The sequence below is a fragment of the Spermophilus citellus genome (genome assembly GCF_964194105.1).
Source record: "Spermophilus citellus genome assembly, chromosome: 9".
In the NCBI taxonomy this organism is placed as follows: domain Eukaryota; kingdom Metazoa; phylum Chordata; class Mammalia; order Rodentia; family Sciuridae; genus Spermophilus; species Spermophilus citellus.
This window is the reverse complement of record NC_138191.1, coordinates 122,138,182-122,158,951: the sequence shown is the minus strand read 5'-3', so window position 1 is coordinate 122,158,951 and position 20,770 is coordinate 122,138,182. Positions and strand designations below refer to the sequence as shown.

Genomic DNA, 20,770 nt, shown 5'->3' with positions numbered 1-20,770 from the left:
TCCAAACTATATAAGCATGGAGAGTTAGCTTTATAGCCCCAGGTCTTGGGGTCCTCAGCTGAAACAAGGGGAAAGGCCAGGGGTGGTGGTACACACCTGTAATTCCAGCAACTCCAGATGCTGAGGCGGGAGGATCACAAGTCCATGGCCAGACTGGTCAGCTTAGAGAGACCCTATCTCAAAAAATAATTAAAAGGGCCGGGGGTGTAGCTTGGTGGTAGATGCTCGGGGCTCCATCCCCAGCTCTCACAATTACTGCATGGATCAGAAACACCTGGCACAAGGTCTTGGCTGTGGCAGGTTCTCAGGTGGTGGCTTCTGTCCTTTGTGGCATGTTGGTTTTCCCGTGGATTTGTTTTCCACAGGCACAGTTTGGGTTATCCAGTGATTGTGCCACGTCTCTCTCCCAGAGTGACCCTTGATCAGGGGCCACCTATTTGCATTTCTGTTTTTGGAAGGAATTGTAAGAAAGCATCACTGGTGAGTCTTCTAGGCTCGATGCTGTGGAGGGTAGAAGCAGAAGGTTTAGCACATGCGTGCTAACACCCTTTGCCTGCTGGGGTGGACGGCTGAAGGTGAGAGGGGGTCTCTCCCTGAGATGGGCTCCAGATCCCCATCTTAATTAGCTCAGCAAATATTTACTAATGTCCACTGCGATGCTCGGAGCTGCAAGACGAGGGACAGCGACACAGGCTTGGAGGTGGTTCTGGCAGAGCAGCGTGGCTGTGGGAGGAGAGGACAGGGCTGCTCAGCTCTGGGGGTGGGCGTCCTCCCAGGGTGGCTGGCCCCGGGGCATGGCCGGCTGGGCCTGTTTAAGGCACTGGGAGACCAGAAGGCCAGGTGGGAAGACAAGTTGGTGGGTGTGGGGCCCAGGCAGAGCCCCTCGGGGTTTCCTGGTGGGCATCTGAGGATTAGGTCCTCGAGGGGAGGGACAGACAGACAGACCTGGGCTTGCAGGTGAAGGCAGAACCCTTCCTGTGGATCTGGGGGGCCTGGCAACAGGGCCATTGTGAAGCTGCCAGGCCCTCAGGGCAGGCCACAGTCACCAGAGTCCCCAGGCTGGGAGCAAGTGGCCTGACCCAGTGGATTCGGGCAGTAGAAGGCTGACCCCTGTTTCCATCAGAGCTGGGAGGGTGGGGAGTGGCGCCCAGTGGCCGGGATTCTCAGGGAGGGCCCACTGTGGGGCATGGGGGGGAGCTGGAGGTGCCCAGCCCCGGACAGTAGCACAGCCATGCCAGGGAGATTGTCACAGTGACTGATGGCATGTCCACTGTCACAGCCTTTCAGCAGAGCCTGGTGTCAGTAGGCAATGAAAATAGGGAAACAGGATGGGAAGCCAGGAAGTGCTTTCTGTGCCAGGTGTAGGTGCATGCGCAGGGGGGACGGCCTTTCCTTTTTTTTTTTTAATATTTATTTTTTAGTTGTTGTTGGACACAATGCCTTTATTTTATTTATTTATTTTTATGTGGTGCTGAGGATCGAACCCAGGGCCTCACACGTGCTAGGCGAGCTCTTTATTGCTGAGCCCAACCCCAGCTCCCCGCAAGGTCTTTTCTTGAGGCCCAGAGTGATCCAAGCAAACCCAACAGATGCTCTCTTCCCCACCCAGCCCAGGAAGTGAACCTCCCAAGGCAAGGAGTGGATTTCACTAGTGTCTCCCCAGCTCCTGGCATAGCGGCAGGTGGAGGTGCTCAGATGGTGGCTTCTGTGCTTGACCTTCATCTAATAAGTGTGCAGAGCCCCACTGTGCAGAATGGTGAAGGATAGATACGTAGGTGGAAAACATTGTACATTTTTGATGGGAATATCCCTAGTGGTCAAGGTCACAGTTTCTTGGGGAAAGGAGAAAATGAGATTGAGATAGAAAAGGTACTTCCACTTCATCTCAATGTTGTTGAAATCTGAAAAGAACTGAAGAAAATGGGACTATAAATATTTGTTAAATCTGAACAGTAAGTACGTGGGATCCTATTATATTAATCTTTGTAATTTAGAAAATACTTCTGCTCAGCGTGGAGGCACATATCTGTACTCCCAGGCAGGAGGAGCTCCAGGTGGACACCAGCCTGTCTCAAAATATTTTTTTTTTTTAAAGAGATGGGGGAGGGGCTGGGGATGTGGCTCAAGCGGTAGCACGCTCGCCTGGCATGCGTGCGGCCCGGGTTCGATCCTCAGCACCACATACCAACAAAGATGTTGTGTCCGCCGAGAACTAAAAAAAAAAATATTAAAAATTCTCTCTCTCTCTCTCTCTCTCTCTCTCTCTCTCTCTCTCTCTCTCTCTCTCTCTCCTCACTCTCTCTTAAAAAAAAAAAAAGAGATGGGGGAGCTGGGGTTGTGGCTCAGTGGTAGAGCATTTGCCTGGCACATGTGAGCACTGGGTTCGAGCCTCAGCACCACATAAAAATAAACACATAAAATAAAGGTATTGTGTCCATCTGCAACTAAAAATATTTAAAAATAAAACAAAAAACTGATTTGTAGCTGGGTGCAGCTGCACACGTCTGTAATCCCAGTGGCTCAGGAGGCTGAGACGGGAGGATGGCAAGTTCAAAGCCAGCTTCAGCAAAAGCAAGGTGCTAAGCAACTCAGGTGACCCTGTCTCTAAATAAAATACAAAATAAGACTGGGGATGTGGCTCAGTGGTTGAGTTCAATCCTCAGTACCAAAACAAACAAACAACAAACACCAAACTGATGTGTACCTGGGCCCAGTGATATATGCCTGCAGTTTCAGCCACTCAGGAGGCTGAGGCAGGAAGGGGTTCAGCCCAGGAGTTCAAGGTCAGCTTGGGAAACGTAGCAGGACCCTGTCTCAAAAAAAAAAAAGAACCTTGGTTTATTTCTTCCCCTTTTTTTAAAATTCCTATAGTTCAGAGCAATTATTTGTAATTATCATTATGGGCTCTGTATTTCATGGTCAAGAATCTCACCTGCTTCTTCTGGTGGCGTGACATCGAATTAACTGCACGCTCTGGATTCACCCCTCCCGTTGACATGACAGGATTATGAGTTTTTGTTCGTATTTTTGAGACCGGGCCTCTCTGTGTTGTCCAGGCTGATCTCAAGCTCCTGGACTCAAGTGACCCTGCAGCCTCAGCCCCCTGAGTGGTAAGGTTACATGCACAAACACCACGCCTGGTTTAGAATTGTGAATTTTGATTCATCGTGGTGTCGGGGCCGGGGGGGGGGGGGGGGGGGACAATATACATTGTAGACTCCAAGAGTATGTTTAAGTCTGAGTTCTGTCTCTTCCTCGCTGTGTGACTTTGGCAAAATCGTTCTACTGCTCTGAGCCTCCCCTCGCTCCGTAGCCAAACGTGGAGGACAGCCGCTTCCCAGTGATGGAGGGGGTAAGCGAGTGTTCGGAGGTGCTGAAGACAGAGACACTCTGGCAGGGCAGATGGTCAAAATGCAATCTCTCTCTTCCCGTTAAGGGTTTTCTCACCTTTGTTCTTTCTTCTCTGGTCCTCAAATTATGCCCAGCCTTCAAGGCCTGCTCAAATACATCTTGTCCAGTAAATTGCTTTCCACTGCCAATGGTTTATATGACTGACAACTTAACCGGAGCTAAAGTTTTCATCTATCTCTTTCTTCCTCTCTTCTTTTATTCTTCCTTAGATATTAAAACTTCTGTCAGGCCTGGTGGTACACGCCTGTAATCCAGAGACTTGAGAGGCTGAGGCAGGAGGATCTCAAGTTCAAAACCAGCCTTAGCAATATAGCAAGTTAATTGCCCTAAGCAACCTAACACAATACTATCACAAAAATAAAAAGTTAAAAAAAGCGGGGGTAGGGGGACTTTGAGGATGTGGCTCAATGGTTAAGCACCCCTGGGTTCAAAACCTGGTACAAAAAAAAAAAAAGAAAGAAAAGAAAAAAAAAAACCCTAAATGCAAAAGCACCATTTCAGTCCTTATTGCGGGGTGAAGAAGAGCTGATGGAATGGAGGTCGACACCCCAGGTTCAATACCACTGGGTAAACTTGGGCTCCATATAACTATGAGGGTTTCAGTTTCATCAGTTAAATAGCCACAATAACTTACCTCACAGGGTTTCTAGAAGATCAGTTTAGATATTTTGAAGCATAGAAGGAGTTGAATGAACATCATTGAATGAATTGAAACTTTTTGGAAGAATGAAACTCTTTAGGAATCCTATGTATCATTTTCAACACCCCCAGGGGGTATCTAGTAATGGGCCCTGTGTTCATTTGCTGTCAAAAAAGAATCTGCAAGCTGGAATATTCTACACTCGTCCAGATAAAGACTACATATGGCTGATTCTGGTTTTAAGCAAAATTTCTTCTTTATTCTCACCAGGATTGAGATGACCACAGCCACCACTCTGGGGGATGCCACCTTCTTCTTGAACATGACCACCAGGGGAGAAGACTTCCTGTACAAGAGTAAGGCCACCTTGGCACCAGGGCTGGGGAGGGCTGGGTGGGCCCAGGCCAGGCCAGCTTCTGGTGCAGAAGTCCAGAGCATGGCTCTGGAGATGGAGTGCCGGGTCTCAGTCCCTGTCCTACCCCTGGCCGGCTCTGTGACCTGGGCACATAATCTATTTGGGGCCTTAGTTTCATCAGTAAGATGGGGATATTAATGAAGCTGCCACACACGGGTGTTGTAAGGACTCAAACAGATAATCCACATAAAAGTTTAGAACAGCCTCTGGTGCAATAGCACACACCTGTAATCCCCGCAGTTCAGGAGGCTGAGACGGGAGGATTGCAAGTTCAAAGCCAGCCTCAGCAAAACTGAGGTGCTAAGCAACTCAGTGAGACCCTGTCTCTAAATAAAATACAAAATAGGGCTGGGATGTGGCTCAGTGATCAAGTGAACCTGAGTGCAATCCCTGGTGCCCCCACCCAAAAATCCTGTCAACTTTTAAAGGAGTAAATGAATGGAGGAGGACATACTTGGGGAGATACTTGCCAGGAACAAGGGGTCCCCAGAATGAAAAATTTGAAGACAGCTCTTTCAGAAAACCAACTGATTATATAAGGAGAAGCAGGGGACCCTCTTAGCCACCTCAGTTGGCTGTGTATAATTGTCCCCACCTCCACCCAAGGGACAGCCTTCCCCACACGAAAGTCCAGTTTTCCCCAGGGATGGCTTCAGGCTGCAGTACCTGCAGGTGGCTGGATTAATGACAGGCTGCGGCTCTTCCTTGGAGACCCAGAAGGAGTCGCTCTCAGGGGGGGTCCCCAGGTTATCCTGCTGCTAGATGGGTGGGCAGACCTGCCGAGCCCTCCCTACAGTGTTCAGGGGAAGTAGAGAGAGTGACACTAGGTCACACGGGCATGCTCCTGTTTTTTGTCCTTCAAGCCCTGTTGGGGCTGGGGGGATTGGGGCATGGCCACTCTCGATATGACTCTGCCCTGGGGTCACTAAGGAATGATCCAGAACATCACTGTCTCTTCTCCAAACTCTGCTATAAGCTAAGTCTATTCTTTCTTTCTTTCTATCTATCTATCTATCTATCTATCTATATATATATATATATATATATATATATATATATATATTTTAGTTGTAGGTGGACACAATACCTCTATTGTTTATTTTTATGTGGTGCTGAGGATCGAACCCAGGGCCTCACACATGCTAGGCACACACTCTGCCACTCTAAGCCACAACCCAGCCCAAGTCTATTCTTAGAAGCCCCAGCACAGCTTCAAACTTTTCCTGTGATACAGACAGCAAAACACCCTCTCCTTTTTTCAATAATACAAAAGTAATGTGATTTTTTTGTAGATAATTTTGAAATTATAAATACAAGCTAAAATGGAGGAGGAAAAAGACCTCATTGCCCTAAGAACCACAGGTCATCTCCCCGTGTCTACATTACCAATGAGACCATGTATGTGTATATTAAATCCCCATTCATGTTTTTAAAATAACTTGGTAATCCTATATCCGAAAAATCTATCCTAAGGAAATATTCCTAAATGTGGAAAAAAAAATAGTCTCATGGTAAAAATGCAGCCATGTTCCATATTCTGTTTTCTAATATCATCATCATCTTCCCATGTAATTACATATTTTTCTTCATGGCTTTTGATGGCTACATGGAGCCCCATTGTCCGGGAGCACCATAATCTTCTCCAATGTTGAGAACACTTATGTTGTTTTCATTTTTCACTATTAAAAACAAGGCTATGATGAATGTCCTTAGTAGCTTTAGTATCTCAGACTCTCGTTTCAATATCAGCTCCTCCTGGTCCTTAATTTTAGGTTAAAAGTCAACATCCATGTCAGAACTGATATTGAAAATATCAGGAACCATAAAAATATCCATACTTTAAGTCATTCTATGTGATTCTGGGGAGCTCATTTTAAGGGAATAATCCTAAATACCAAAAAGCTGTATGAGGGTTTATTACCACATTATTCATATTCTAAATGGTTTAACAAGGTGTAATCACTTATCCCATGAAATATCATATGGTAAATGTTGATTATGAAGACTATGGGAACACAGGAACACTTGTCATGGCATAAAATGTAGAAGTTAAAATAATATAGGGCTGGGAATGTGGCTCAGGCGGTAGCGCGCTCGCCTGGCATGCGTGCGTCCCGGGTTCGATCCTCAGCACCACATACCAACAAAGATGTTGTGTCCGCCAAGAACTAAAAAATAAATATTAAAAATTCTCTCTCTCTCTCTCTCCTCTCTCACTCTCTCTCTTTAAAAAAAATAATAATATATATACACCCCCACTTATTTTATACACATTATGTCACAACTATTAGATTTTGTGTATAGAAACATAATGTTGAATAAAAGAAACCAGATGAAAGAGGTATTCTTCCATTTAAATGGTACTCTTTCCATTGACAGGAAGTTCAAAGCCAGGTAGAACTCACCTGTGAGACTACGAGGAAGTTCCCTGGGCTGCCTGGAGGGGGCGCCAGGCCTCCCGGGATCCAGGTGCTGGTCTGTCTTGATAGGGTGGCTCTTTACATGGGTGTGTGTACTCTGAAAATTCCCCCAGCTTATGATTTGTGTACTTTTGTGGATGTACATCATGCCTTTCTAAAACACAAAACAAAGCAAAAACCACGTACAAATATTCATAGAAAGAAAGACCAGAAGGGAACTGAGGAGGGGCAGGGCAGCCGTCCACCACAGGGCAACATGGCTCTCCCCCTCCCTGTGGAGTCTCGTGTGGAGACTTTAATTAAGGTTTCCAACCTCTGCTGGATAATTCTCTGCTGTGGGGAGCTGTCTTGTGCTTCATAAGATGGTTTGCATTATTCCTGACCTCCACCCCCTAGGTACTAGTCACAATTCCTTCGTCTGTCCCCTGCTCCCAAGTTGTGTCAGCCAAAACCACTGCCCGACATTGCCAACTGACCTTTGGGTAGTAGGGTTGCCGGATAAACTTTGGAATTCCCATTTAAATGAGACCTTCAGACAAATAATAAGCAAATATTTGGTATAAGTAAGTCTCCAATTTTGCTGGCAAAGACATACACTAAAATATTATCTTTGTTTACTTTAAATTCAAATATAAGTCGGTGTCCTAGGCAAGGAGGCGAGAGGGGGATGTCCGGGTCCCTCCCTGTTGATCCCAGGACAGGGCCACATCGAGAGTGGCCATGCACCTCCCCACCAACAGGGCTTGAAGGACCCCGTCCCCCTTCCCTGGCGCAGAGGACGCCTCCCCCTCTGCTCGTCTGACTGAGTGCCAGTTGCCCCCTTGGCTCCTCTCCCCTCTGCAGGTTCTGGGGCCATCGTCGCCGCCATTGTGGTGGTTGTCATCGTCATCTTCACCGTGGTTCTGATCCTGCTGAAGATGTACAACAGGTACGGGGGCCCTGGGCTTTGTCCCCTTCAGTGTGGGAACAGGCGCTGGGCTCCAGTCACATGCTCAAGGTGGCTCAGCCCTCATGGGCCCAGGGGGGATTCAAACCGTCCTTCTGGTTACATGTAGTAACAACTGTTAGCTTTTTGTTGCTGTGACCAAAACACCTGACAACTTGGAGCAGGAAAAGTTTATTTCAAGTTTATAAATTTCAGAAATTCAGTGCGTGGTCAGCTGGGTCCATTCCTCATGGCCAAGGGGCGGGGCAGAGGGAAGCTGCTCACCTCCTGGCAGCTGGGAGGCAGAGCAGGGGGAAGGGTCTGCAGGGAAGATGGGCCCTTCCAGGACACAGTCCAGTGACCTGCCTCTGCCAGCCTATAGCCACCACACCGTCTAGTCACACCAGGGCGAACCGATTAGCTTCAGCTCTCATGATCCAGCCGTGTCACCTCTGGGGATTCCTGCATCAACACAGGAACTCTGGGGGGACACCTCATATCTAAACCATAACGATAGCAACGATAACAGGAAGTGAAGAAATTGGGTCTATCCCAAACCAAGAAGCGGCATCAAGTCAAACCCCGATGTCGACCTCCCTTCCTCTCCTTTGTGGCTGGAGCTCTGGGTCCCTCTCCCAGGTTGTCATTGGTTGGACACCCCAACTCACCACCTGCTGCCCACACTGCTGCCTGGGCTGGGAATGGAGGCTTGGGTGCATCTTCGTGCTGTCAAAACCTGTGTCTCCACTCCATGATCTTTAAAATGGAAGGGTCTCAGAGTGGGATGGTTGAGTTGGGAACATATTGGAGAAGGCCCTTGTTCTTTATAGGAGTCTGAAGGACCGAAGTCATGTGATCAGTCTGCCCCTGGCTCATGATTTTTAAGAACTCTGAGCACATGCAAAGAGAGAGAGACAGAAAGACCCATAAGAGAGGAAACCAAATAGGATAGCTTTTTAACAATTGGTAAATTGGTGAAGTGTATTGGGGTACTAATTGGGATATTTGTGCAACTTCACTGAGGATGTAAACTTTTAAAAAACACTTATATCAACAAGATAAAATATTATGTAAATGTTAGAAGTCCTGATTGTTAGTTATTGACTTTTATGGCACAGGAAGTGAAGATAGGATATACCTTTTAAATATATTCCCAATGACATAAAAAGCTTTTAAGTTGGGCCCAACAAGGAATGGCACTTGCCTGTTATCTCAGCAACTCGGGAGGCTGAGGCAGGAGGATTGCAAATTGGAGGCTAGCCTCAGCAACTTAGTGAGGCCCTAAGCAACTTAGTAAGACCCCATCTCAAAATTAAAAATTAAAAAAAGGGCTAGAGACTTAGCTCAGTGGTAAAGCACCCCAGGTTCAATTCTAATACAAAAAAAATTTTTTTAAAGCATTTACATATTTCTAACAATAAACTTAGCAAGCCTATGAGGCTGCAGAGTTTAATTCACAGTACACCTCTGAACAAAAGACAGGTAACATCTTCATTTTGTCGTGAATTTAGCCACTCGTCTGACACCTTACTCATTCATTTACATAAGCCAATAAAACTAAATAACTAAGTTGAACAAAAAAATGGAAGGTTCAGACTAGCTGATGGCTGAGGTCCTTTCCAGTTGTGAAATTCTGTGGTCAGCAATTAAGCCGCGTGACTTCGCGATGATGTGCACTAACCTTTCCACCAGCACCCTAGTCACAGCCCATTCCCCGCCGCAGCCGCAGGAGGGAGAACACCCTGCCACACGTGCCCCTGTCTTTACAGGAAAATGAGGATCAGGCGGGAGCTGGAGCCCAAGAGCCCCAAGCCGGCTGCCCCTTCTGCCCTGGACCCAAACAGCAACAGCAGCCAGCATCCCACAGCGGTGACCTTCGGCCCAGCTGATGTCCAAGTGGAGACCCGGTGACCCCGCCCTGCGCGGTCTCTGCCCCTGCCCAGGGAGCTCTCTGCAGAGTGGAGACCCAGCAGCACACTTCTCCGGCGGCTTTGCCACGAGTCCCTCGGGTCGGGTGGACAGAGGCATCTTCCACGCAACCCTGCGGCTTCAGGGGGTCCTTAACCTCATTCTGGCCTGACCCAGCCCACCCGCGCCCACGTCCCCGCTGCCACTCTCCCAAAAGCTGTGCAACGTTTTTGTGTCATCTGATGAGGTGGCGCTACACTGAGGACCCATGGATGGGGGTTTGGCCTTCTGCCCACAAACACATTAGCTAGACAGACAGACAGACAGGCAGACATGTAGTCCTGACTCTTCTGGTCAGGAGTCATGGGTCAAGGAGTGCTTCTGAGAGTGTCCTGGAGTCTTCTCAGATGAAGTGCCCTGGGCACAGCTTTGCAGAGCAAAACACTGAAACCCCTCATCAGGCACAGGGGAACTAACCTGGACTAACTAACTAACCAGAAAACCAACTTGTTAATTTATAACCTGTTCCAGGACTGGGTGACCGCTAGCTTGCTAGCTCATGACGATTGGTCAGCACATTTCCCCCCTTTAAAGTTAAAAAGAAAACGGAATTCTTCTCAAAAGTTTCTGCTTTGTTATTAAAGCGTCAGCAGAAGGAGTAGGGTGACCTCGAGGAATAGCAGAGGTAAACGTTGTCCCATTGTCCCTGGGCTTGGGATGAGCCTGGTGGCTAGTCAGGGTTCTTCCTCGGGCTCCAGGAGGACTTGCCCGACACTGTCTCATTTCTCTGGATTCTAAACAGCCCTGACAGTCCTGTTAACCCCTTCCCTCCAGTGACCCTTATTTGGAGACGGATTAGATTCCAACTCTGTTACTTCCGTCCTTCTTGGTCACCTTGCAGAGACCCGACATATCCAAAGCACCACATTCACACACCATTTCTCTGTAGAGAGCTCATCTCTCACCCTGAGCTGGGAGAACAATCTGCATATTACGGACAACATTTTGGGATTGAGAAGACAGCCTTCCAAGTCCTACTTCAGGGTGGGTGACCTTGGAAAAGTGACCACCTGTCTATGTTCAGTGGTGGAAATGGAAACAGCTGCCTTGTGGGGTTATCACAAGTCAAAGACCCAGTAAAGCAGCCTGAGTACAGCACCTGGCCCCCAGAAGACAATTAGCAAATGGGAACAAGCATAATTACCGATGGTATCGGGTAATGACGTAGGCACATAGATTTGGTGACGTTTTAATGATCCTGAAATCAGAACATGTCTTACAGTGGATGGGTCCCCATTTCTTTTTTTATTCTTTCCTTCTTTTGACTCAATTATACATCTTATAATTGATGACATCTTGGGAACAAGGTAATAAATATTGTGTCATAGAAAGTGACATCGTGTGGGGCTGGGGATGTGGCTCAAGTGGTAGCGCGCTCGCCTGGCATGCGTGCGACCCGGGTTCGATCCTCAGCACCACATACCAACAAAGATGTTGTGTCCGCCGAGAACTAAAAAAAAAATAAAAATAAATTAATTAATTAAAACAATTAAAAAAAAAAGTGACATAGTGTGACATTTACCCTCAAGATCTAGTAGTCTCTCCGTCTTGATGTCGGAATTACCTTTTGAAATTGATTGGCAATGGGGTAAGAGGACTGGCCCAGGTCACACAGGTCATTTATCTCCCTATAAAAATACTCCTTTGAATAGCTCTGGAGACGTTCCGGCAAATTCCTCCTCCACCACCATCTTTTCTTCCTTCTTTGTCTCAACATCTGTCAGTACCCAGTACTCTATAATGTGCTTTCACATGAATCAGCCCATAAGGTTTAGTTTTCCCCAAAACCCTGGAAGGTATTATTTTGTCCATTTGCACATGAACATTTCCAACTCAAAAATAATCAGTATTTGTCCAAAGTCACACAGCCGGAGTTGCAAAGTCGGGACTCAAAACCAGGTCTCTCTCTGTGATATCACTCTGACCTGCCATCCCGACCCAATGAAGCACAGACCCCTCTGTGAGCTGAACGGGGGACAGGCTTGTCTATGGTCGCCTGGAGCCCAGGGCCTGGCTTTCAAGCTGAAGGCAGGGGCAAAGCCATTTTGGCAGCAGCCTTTGGGCCTCCGTGATCAAAGCCCTTTCTGAGGCCGTCCAACTCTCAGGCCTCCTGCTTCATTCACTGCTGAGACCCTAGGGGCAGGGGGGCAGGACACCCAGCCAGGGCAAAGCCATTTCTTGGAGGTCTCAAGCCCCAAACAGGTATGCTCCCTTCAACATTTTCTGCTTAAAAAAAAAAAAAAAAAGGTTTGGAATGTTTGAGGCCTAAACCTCTACTCTTCTCCACAGTGGGGTCTCCCTGGGGCCAGGCTCCACCAGGTCTGGTTTTGCTGTTATTGCAACCCTGGGGATGGAACCAGGGCCTGCACAGGCTAGGCAAGGGCCCCCCCTGAGCTGCACCCCGCTGTTTTGCTAAATGGAGGTTTGACATGGAGGAGAGAAGGGGGACAGGGTGGTGAAGGGGACGCAAATAAAAGGATTTGAGGGTCTTGTTTTTAACTAATGCAGATGACTCAGTAAACATCCTTTAAGGGCTCCTGAGGTGAGGTGCCACCTTGTACATGAAGGCGGGGTCCCTGCTCTGCAGGGACCAGGAGCCAGTCCTGTCACCCGGGACCCTGCATCGCGTTCTGGATTTCCTTTCTGACTGAGTAGATGTTCCCTTATTTGGCCACTAAATCAATAAAAGATATTAAATGCTAAAAGAAAAAATTTAAAACTAAATAAAAGGTTTAAATCCAACATGTGTTAGTTAATTCCAATGACGTTGAGAGCTAAGGAGCGTCTCTTCCAAAAACCGCCTTTCCCTGACAATGTAAATCAAGATCTTTGGGAACTCCTGGACCCTTTCACAGACTTCTGACCACTGAGGGGAAAGGCAGGCCCCCTCTACAGACCTTTCTGTGGGTCACAAAACGTGTCGATGTGCTCAGATTTGACAAGTGGAACCCCATTTTGCAGCCTGCAGATAGAAACCAGAGGCATCGAGATGCCAAGGTTTGGGGACCTCAGGGACTATAGGACTTTAGAAAAAAAATCAAATCACCAATAGTGATATTTACCATAAAATAACGTCCCGCTGTGCCAAACACAGGGAGGCCTTTCACACCCAACAGTTCCTTTGCCCCTTTATCAGTCCCTTAGCCCCATTTATGGATGAGGAAACAGGCTTAGGGCGGTAACTTGTCCTTGGGTGATGCAGTGGGCACTTATCATGCCTTTGGTGACCACTGTTATGTTTGGGGAATCCTCTACGCATCAAGGTCACCTTCTGCTAAAAACAAAAGCTGAAAAGGTCGGATACTCATTTTCCCAGGTAGAGAGGAGTTCTGTAACACAGGCTCTGCCAACGGACTCCTGTCCTAGTGTTGAATCTAAAAGCTGGTCACAGGGCTGGGGATGTGGCTCCAGCGGTAGCGCGCTCGCCTGGCATGCGTGCGGCCCGGGTTCGATCCTTAGCACCACATACCAACAAAGATGTTGTGTCTGCCGAGAACTAAAAAATAAATATTAAAAAAAAAAAAAAAGAGCAGCAATGGTGTGGGTACTGACAGTGCCTTAGAGTGAGTTCAGGCATCAACACGTGGCTCTGAGCTCTGAAGCTTTTCAATTACCTGGTCTCCGGTTCTGCTTAAATCAACACAATCAATTCCTGCTGGATGTAGCTAATAACCCTAACACTGGGGGACACCTGTTCATGGTCACCCACCTGGGAAGTGGCTGGTCTCCAATCTCTTGCTCTTTCCATACAGATGTTCCTAAACCAGGTCAAGTCATCAAAAGAGTCCACAAAAGCCAGGCCCTGGGGAGCTGGTCTATAACCCCAGGAACTCAGGAAACTGAGGCAGGGGGATCAAAGTTCAAGGACAGCCTCAGTATCTGAGCAAGACCCTGTCTCAAAATTTAAAAAATAGAAAGGGCTGGGGTTGCAGCTCAGGGGTTGTTATGGTTTGGATGAGAGGTGTTCCCCAAAAGCTCATGTGTGAGACAGTGCAAGAGGGTTTCTTTAGAGGAGAAATGATTGGGTTATGAGAGCCTTAATACAATCAGTGAATTAATCCCTGGGGGTTAACTGAGTGGTAACTGAAGGTGGGTGGGGCATGGCTGGAGGAGGTGGGCGTTGGGGCGTGGCTTAGGGGTATATATTTTGTTTCTGATAAGTGGTGTCTCTCTCGCTGCATCCTGGTCATCCCGTGGGCCACCTCCCTCTGCTACACTCACCCACCATGATGTTCTGCCTTACCTCGGGCCGCATGGAATGGAGCCAGCTGAATATGAACTGAGACCTCTGAAACAGTGAGCCGCTAAATACACTTTACTCCTCTACAGTTGTGCAGGTCGAGTCTTTTAGTCATAGCAGTGAAAAAGCCGACACAGAGTAGAGCACCCCTAGGTTCAACCCCCAGTAAGAGAGAGAGAGAGAGAGAGAGAGAGAGAGATTGATTCCAAAGAGGGCTGTGAAATCAGAGAAAATAGAGTTGCCTTCGATTACGGGTATCCCAGAGACCTTGTGACTTTGTGAATGTTAATAAAAGGGCATTTTAAAAGAAGCTGAATAAAGGAAACAATCAATAACATGAAGAGAGAGCCTACAGAGTGGGAGAAAATCTTCACCACACTCACATCTGATAGAGCACTGATCTCCAGGATATACAAAGAACTCAAAACACACACACACACACACATACACACATACACAAAACCCCCCACAAATAACCCAATCAATAAATGGGCTAATGAACTGAACAGACACTTCACAGAAGAAGAAATACAGTCAATCTACAAACATGGAAAAGGGTTCACCATCTCTAGCAAATTAGAGAAATGCAAATCAAAACAGATACTCTAAGATTTCATCTCACTCCAGTCAGAATGGCAGCTATTATGAAGACCAACAACAATAAGTGTTGGCGAGGATGTGGGGGAAAAGGGACACTCATTCTTTGCTGGTGGGACAGCAAATTGGTACAATCACTGTGGAAAGCAGTGTGGAGATTCCTTAGAAACTTGGCGCGGAACCCCCACTCCTCGGTTTATACCCAAAGGACTTAAAATCAGCAGACTACAGTGACGCAGCCACATCAATGTTTATAGCAGCTCAATTCACAATAGCTAAACTGTGGAACCCACCTAGATGCCTTTAACAAATGAATGGATAAAGAAAATGTAGTATATGGGGGCTGAGGTTGTGGCTCAGCAGTAGAGGCCTCGCCTCACGCTCGAGGCCCTGGGTTGGATCCTCAGCACCACATAAACAAATAAATAAATAAATAAAATAAAGATATTGTGTTCAACTACAACTAAAAAATATTTTTTTTAAAAAAAGAAAATGTGATACACACACACATACACACACACTGAAATATTACTCAGCCTTAAAAGATGATAAAAATTATGGCATTTGCAGGTAAATGGATGGAGCTGGAGAATATCATGCTAAGTGAAACAAGCCAATCCCCAAAAACCAAAGGCCGAATGTTTTCTCTGATATGTGGATGCTGACCCACAATGTGAGAAGGGGTGTCTAGGGAAGAGTGGAGGAACCTTGGATTGTACAGAGGGAAGTGAAGGGAGGAGAGGGGGCAAAGGGTAGGAAAGATAGTGGAGCAAGACAGACATCATTCCCCTTGGTAGGTGTATGGTTGCATGAGTGGTGTGACTCTTCATCGTGAACAACCAGAGAAATGAAAACTTGTGCTGCATTCTGCTGTCATGTATAACTAGTGGAAACAAATAAAAATTTAAAAATAGGGCTGAGGCTGGTGCTCAGTGGTAGAGCGCTCGCCTGGCATGCCTGAAGCACTGGGTTCGATCCTCAGCACCACTGAGGCTGAAAGAATAGAAGGATTTTTTTGGTAAGTAAAATTGATGTTGGTTGTTTTGGTATCAGGAATTGAACCCAGGAGTGCTTAACCATAGACCCATATCCCCAGCCCTTTTTGTATCTTATTTAGAGACAGGGTCTCATTAAGTGGCTGAGCACCTCACTAAATTGCTGAGGCTGGCTTTTAACTCATGATCCTCCTGCCTCAGCCTCCCAAGCCACTGGGATTACAGGCATGCACCACTGTGCCCAGGTTTTGGGTTTTTTTTTAATTGAAGTATGACACAAATAAACACACACAGATATCTCCCTCCCTCCCTCCCTCTCTCTCTCTCTCTCTCTCTCTCTCTCTCTCTCTCTCTCTCTCTCTCTCGTGCATATGTGCACATTTAGGTAGAGGAATTTCTGGGTCGTAGGGTGTGGGTATATTCAGCCTTCATCAGCAGTGCCAAGGAGCCTCGCTAACTTACATTCCCACAATTGGTACATGTGCAGAACACTCCAATGCTAGAGAACTGTCAGAATATTTAATTTGAGCCTTTCTGAAGTGGGTGCAATGATTGCTCCTTGTGGCTTTGTGTGGCCTGATACGTAATTGAACTGATCGCTTTTCCATATGTTTATTGGCCACCTGGATGTCATCTTTTTTTTGTTTTGGTTTGCTTTGGTTTTTTTGCAGGGCTTGGGATTGAACTAATGTCCTCTTTTGTGCAGTTACTTTTCAGTCTTTCAGACCAGTTTTTAAAATATTGCTGTCTTCCCTTTTCATTATAGATTTGGAAGAGTTTTATACACAAAGTATATAAAGCAAGTTCTTTGTCATCCTGTGGCTTGCCTTTTGAAGAACAGCAGCGTAAGCTATAATTCATATCCATAAAGTTTACCTTTTAAAGTACACAATTCAGGCTTGGTGGTAGAGCACTTGCCTAGCAAGTATGAGGCACGGGGTTTGATTCTCAGCACCACATGCAAATGGATAAATAAAATAAAGATCCATTAACAACTTAAAATGTTTTTAAAAATTTTTTAAATACACAATTCAGCCAAGTGTGGTAGTGCATGTCTGTAATCCTAGTGGCTTGGGAGGCTGAGGCAGGAGGATTGCAAGTTCGAAGCCAACCTTAGCAATTTAGCAAGGCCCTAAGCAACTTAGCAAGACCCTGTCTCTAAATAAAATATTAAAAAGGACTAGGAATGTGGCTCAGTGGTTAAGTACCCCTGAATTCAATTCCTAGTGCCAAATAAATAAATAAATAAATAAAGTGCACAATTCAGTGGTGTTTAGTAAATGTCATCAAACAATTGTGAAACCATCACCAGAATCAAGTGCATCATCCCAAAAAGGAACCCCACATCCATTAGCAATCAGTTCCCATTGCCCCCTCCCCAGCCCTTGGTAACCACTAATCCACTTTGCTCTGTGTGGATTTACCTATTCTGGACATGCTATATAAAAGGAATCATACCAAATGTCACATTTTGTAACCGGCTTCTTGTGTTTAGCATATTTTCAGCATGAATCAGCATTTCTTTCCTTTATAGGACTGAATAATATTCCATTATATAGACATACCACATTTTTTTTATCCATTCACCAGTTGGAGGATATTTGGGTTGTTTCTGACTTGCAGGGCTATTAGGAATTCTGATGCTGTGAACATTCATGCACGAGTTTTGGGTAAACATTTATTTTGAAGTCTCCTGGGAGTGCTGCACCACAATAATTCTTTGTCAAACTGAGACAGGAGAAAAAGGTTAAAATGGACAGGTAGGAGGCTGGGCGTGATGGCACATGCCTGTAATCCCAGTGGCTCGGGAGGCTGAGGCAGGAGGATTGCAAGTTCAAAGCCAGCCTCAGAAAAAGCAAGGCACTAAGCAACTCAGTGAGACGTTGTCTCTAAATAAAATACAAAATAGGGCTGGGGATGTGGCTCAGTGGTTGAGTGCCCAATCCCTGATACCAAAAAAAAAAAAAAAAAAAAAAAAGGACAGCAGGGAACTCTGGTCCTTCAAGGTCAGGTTTCTGCTCACAGGGGGCTGAGAAGCTACCTACACAAGCGGGGCCTCATCAAGGTCAGGCTGACTCCTGTGTAAGCAGAAAAAACTGAGAGTGAGACATCTGCTGCCTGGGGGACCCCCGTCAAAGAAAGGGGGCCCTGTAACCTGAGTGGACCAAAGAACTCATGAAGAGGTGGTGGGACACTGAGCCACTTACCCCGAGTTGAGCAGGGCTGGGTGGTGGTGCCTTAACTCTGTAGGTTCCTCTAAGCCCCTGACACTCTGGTATCCGTCCCTGGGGACCCCTCCTTTCTAGGAGCTCTGCTTTCTTCCTTTCTGTCACTGTAATAAATCCTGTTACTTGGCCGTCACCTTGTGTCTGTGGATTTCATTCTTCAAGTTCATCAGACAAAGAGCCCAACTCCACACTCTGAGCTGCAGAACCTCTTGAGGAAGTGCCAACAGCTGCGCCATTGAACACCCCCCGCCCGTCAGGTCTGAGGGTCCCAGTTTCTCCGCGTCCTCACAACACTGTTATCACCCATCCTCTTTATTACAGTCCTTATATGGCTATGAAATGGCATCTCATTGTGATTTTCTCTTCACCTCTTTCTTTTTTTTTTTTTTTTTTTTTTTTTTTTTTTTTTTTTTTTTTTGAGGCAGGGCCTCACTATGTTGCCCAGGCTGGTCTCAAAGCTATGGGCTCAAGGGATCCTCCTGCCTCAGCCTCTAGAGCCACTGAGATTATACACTGCCGCAGTCTGTCTGGGCACAAAATAACCGAGCCACCACAAAGCCTTCGTAGATTCAAACAGCAACTCTTTATTCCCGAACTCTCACCGACACTCTACCCATACTTCCTGTGAACACCCTGCCTTCACCCGGCTCCGCGCACCCCCGGAGAACTCAACGGGAACTCCAAAGGAGCGGGCGCCTGAGGCAGCAGGATCTGCCCTAATCCCAGCAGGATCCGCCCTAATCCTGGAGCCGCCCTATTCCCAGCAGGATCCACCCTAAACCCGGAGCCACCCTAATCCCTGAGCAGGGTCACCTTTCAACCCAAAATGCCACGTGTCATTCCTACTTGGCTATGGCTCTCAGCAATACACATGCACTACCATTGCCTGGCTAGCCTGCAGTTTTGATGAGTTTATTGTTGTTGTTTGTTTGTTGGATGCTTTAGAGTTTCTACACATAAGATCACATCTTCTGCACATGGGGATCGTCTTGTTTCTTCTTTTGTAATCCAGATACTCTTGACTTCCTTTTCTTGCCTGCTTTCTCTGGTTAGAACTTTCAGTGTTCTGTTGAATAGAAGCTGGGAGAGCAGACAATTTCATCTTCTTCCTGATTTCAGGGAGAAGCAACCAATCATGCACCATAAAATGTAATGATAGGTTTGAATTTCTCCTAGATGGCTTTTAGTGGATTGAAGATGTTCATTTCTATTCCTCATTTAAGTGTTTTTATCAGGAAATAGTACTGGATTTTGTCAAATGGCTCTTCTGTTCTGCTAGATAATCATGTGGCTTTTATCCTGTATTCATTTGAAATGGTATATTACACTGATTGATTTTCATAGGTTAAATTAACCTTGCTTTTCTGGGATAAATCTCACTCAATCCTGGTGCAAATTTTCTTTTATATGTTGCTGGACTCTGTTTGCTATATTCTGTTTAGGATTTTTACATCTGTATTCAGAAGATATATTGGTTTGTAGTTTTATTCTCTTCTTTGTCTGGTTTAGTATCAGAGTAACACTGACTTCAATAAAAATTGGGAAGTTTCCATCCTTTTCTATTTTTTTTAAGAGTTGATGTTAATTTGTCTTTAAATATCTGGCAGAATTTACCAGCAAAACTGTCTGGGTCTGGACTTTTCTTTCTTTCTTTTTTTTTTTTTTTTAAAGAGAGAGAGAGAAAATTTTTTAATATTTATTTTTTAGTTTTCGGTGGACACAACATCTTTATTTCATTTTATGTGGTGCTGAGGATCGAACCCAATGCCCCGCACATGCCAGGCAAGCGCGCTACTGCTTGAGCCACATCCCGAACCCTGGACTTTTCTTTATGGGAAATTTGGTGGGTTTTTTTCTTTTTTTTTTTTTTAAGTACAAATACTAATTTAAGCGGGGCGCGATGGTGCACACCTGTAATCACATCAGCCTGGGAGGCTGAGAGAGAACGATTGCAAGTTCAAAGCCAGCCTCAGCCACTGCAAGGTACTAAGCAACTCAGTGAGACCCTGTCTCTAAACAAAATACAAAATAGGGCTGGGGATGTGGCTCACTAGTTGAGTGCCCCTGAGTTCAATCCCTAGTACCAAAAAAAAAAAAAACCAAAAACTACCAAATACTAATTTAATCTCTTTTTTATAGGTCTATTCAGATTTTCAATTTTTTCATAAGCCAGTTTGGTTAATTTACGTCCATTTTATTTAGATTACCTCGTTCATTGATATACAATTTTTCATAGGAGTCCTTTACAATCCTTTTTATTTCTGAAAGGCCAGTAGTGATGTTCCTTCTTTCACTCCTGATTTTAGTAATTTGAGTCTTTTCATTCTATTTTATTTTCCCTGTTTAATTCAGCAATGGTCTGTCAAATATTTTTTATTGTTACAAAGACCCAAATTTGGGTTTTGTTGATTTTTATTTACTTTTTTAAACTTTGTACCTACCTTTCTAAATTTCTAACTGCATTTTAATTTATTTATTTTTAATTTTTTTTAGTTGATGATGGATTTTTATTACTTTTTATTTATTTATATGCTGCTGAGAGTCGAACCCAGAGCCTGACACATGCTAGGCAACCACTCTGCCACTGAGCTACAATCCCAGCCCTTTGATGGCATTTTTAAACAAGTTTTCAATCTAAATGTTGTTTTATCCATGTTTTCCTTTATCATCCATGCTCTTTGTATCCTGCTTAAGAAATCTTTGCCTACTTAAAGGTTATGAAGATTTTTCTGCTATGTTTTCTTTCTTCTTCTTTGGTCTTCTTTTTTTTTTTTTTTTTTTTGGTCAGTCCTGGAAATTGAACTCAGGTAGCTCTACCACTGTGCTATATCTCCAGCCCTTTTTAAAAAAATTTTTTTTTTGAGACAGGGTCTTGCTAAGTTGCCACGAGGCTGGCCTGGAACTTGAGATCCTCCTGCCTCAGCTTCCCGA

General features: G+C 45.6%; 1 protein-coding gene and 1 long non-coding RNA gene across 3 annotated transcripts in view; both read left to right on the top strand.

Moving 5' to 3' along the window:
• NCMAP (non-compact myelin associated protein) overlaps window positions 1-10,646 on the top strand; it is a 32,380-nt gene extending 21,734 nt beyond the window's left edge. For both annotated transcript variants that reach the window (XM_081305324.1, XM_081305323.1), the window contains exons 2-4: window positions 4,322-4,407; window positions 7,730-7,814; window positions 9,581-10,646. In XM_081305324.1, the coding sequence (XP_081161450.1) occupies window positions 4,329-4,407; window positions 7,730-7,814; window positions 9,581-9,722 (306 nt within the window). In that variant the 5' untranslated portion in view covers window positions 4,322-4,328 and the 3' untranslated portion in view covers window positions 9,723-10,646. The remainder of the gene's footprint in view (window positions 1-4,321; window positions 4,408-7,729; window positions 7,815-9,580) is intronic.
• A 2,638-nt stretch (window positions 10,647-13,284) lies between these two features.
• LOC308657042 lies at window positions 13,285-18,120 on the top strand. The gene is made up of 3 exons (XR_014023844.1): window positions 13,285-14,075; window positions 16,378-16,456; window positions 17,637-18,120. It is a non-coding gene; the product is annotated as an uncharacterized lncRNA (long non-coding RNA).
• The last annotated feature ends 2,650 nt before the right edge of the window (window positions 18,121-20,770 follow it).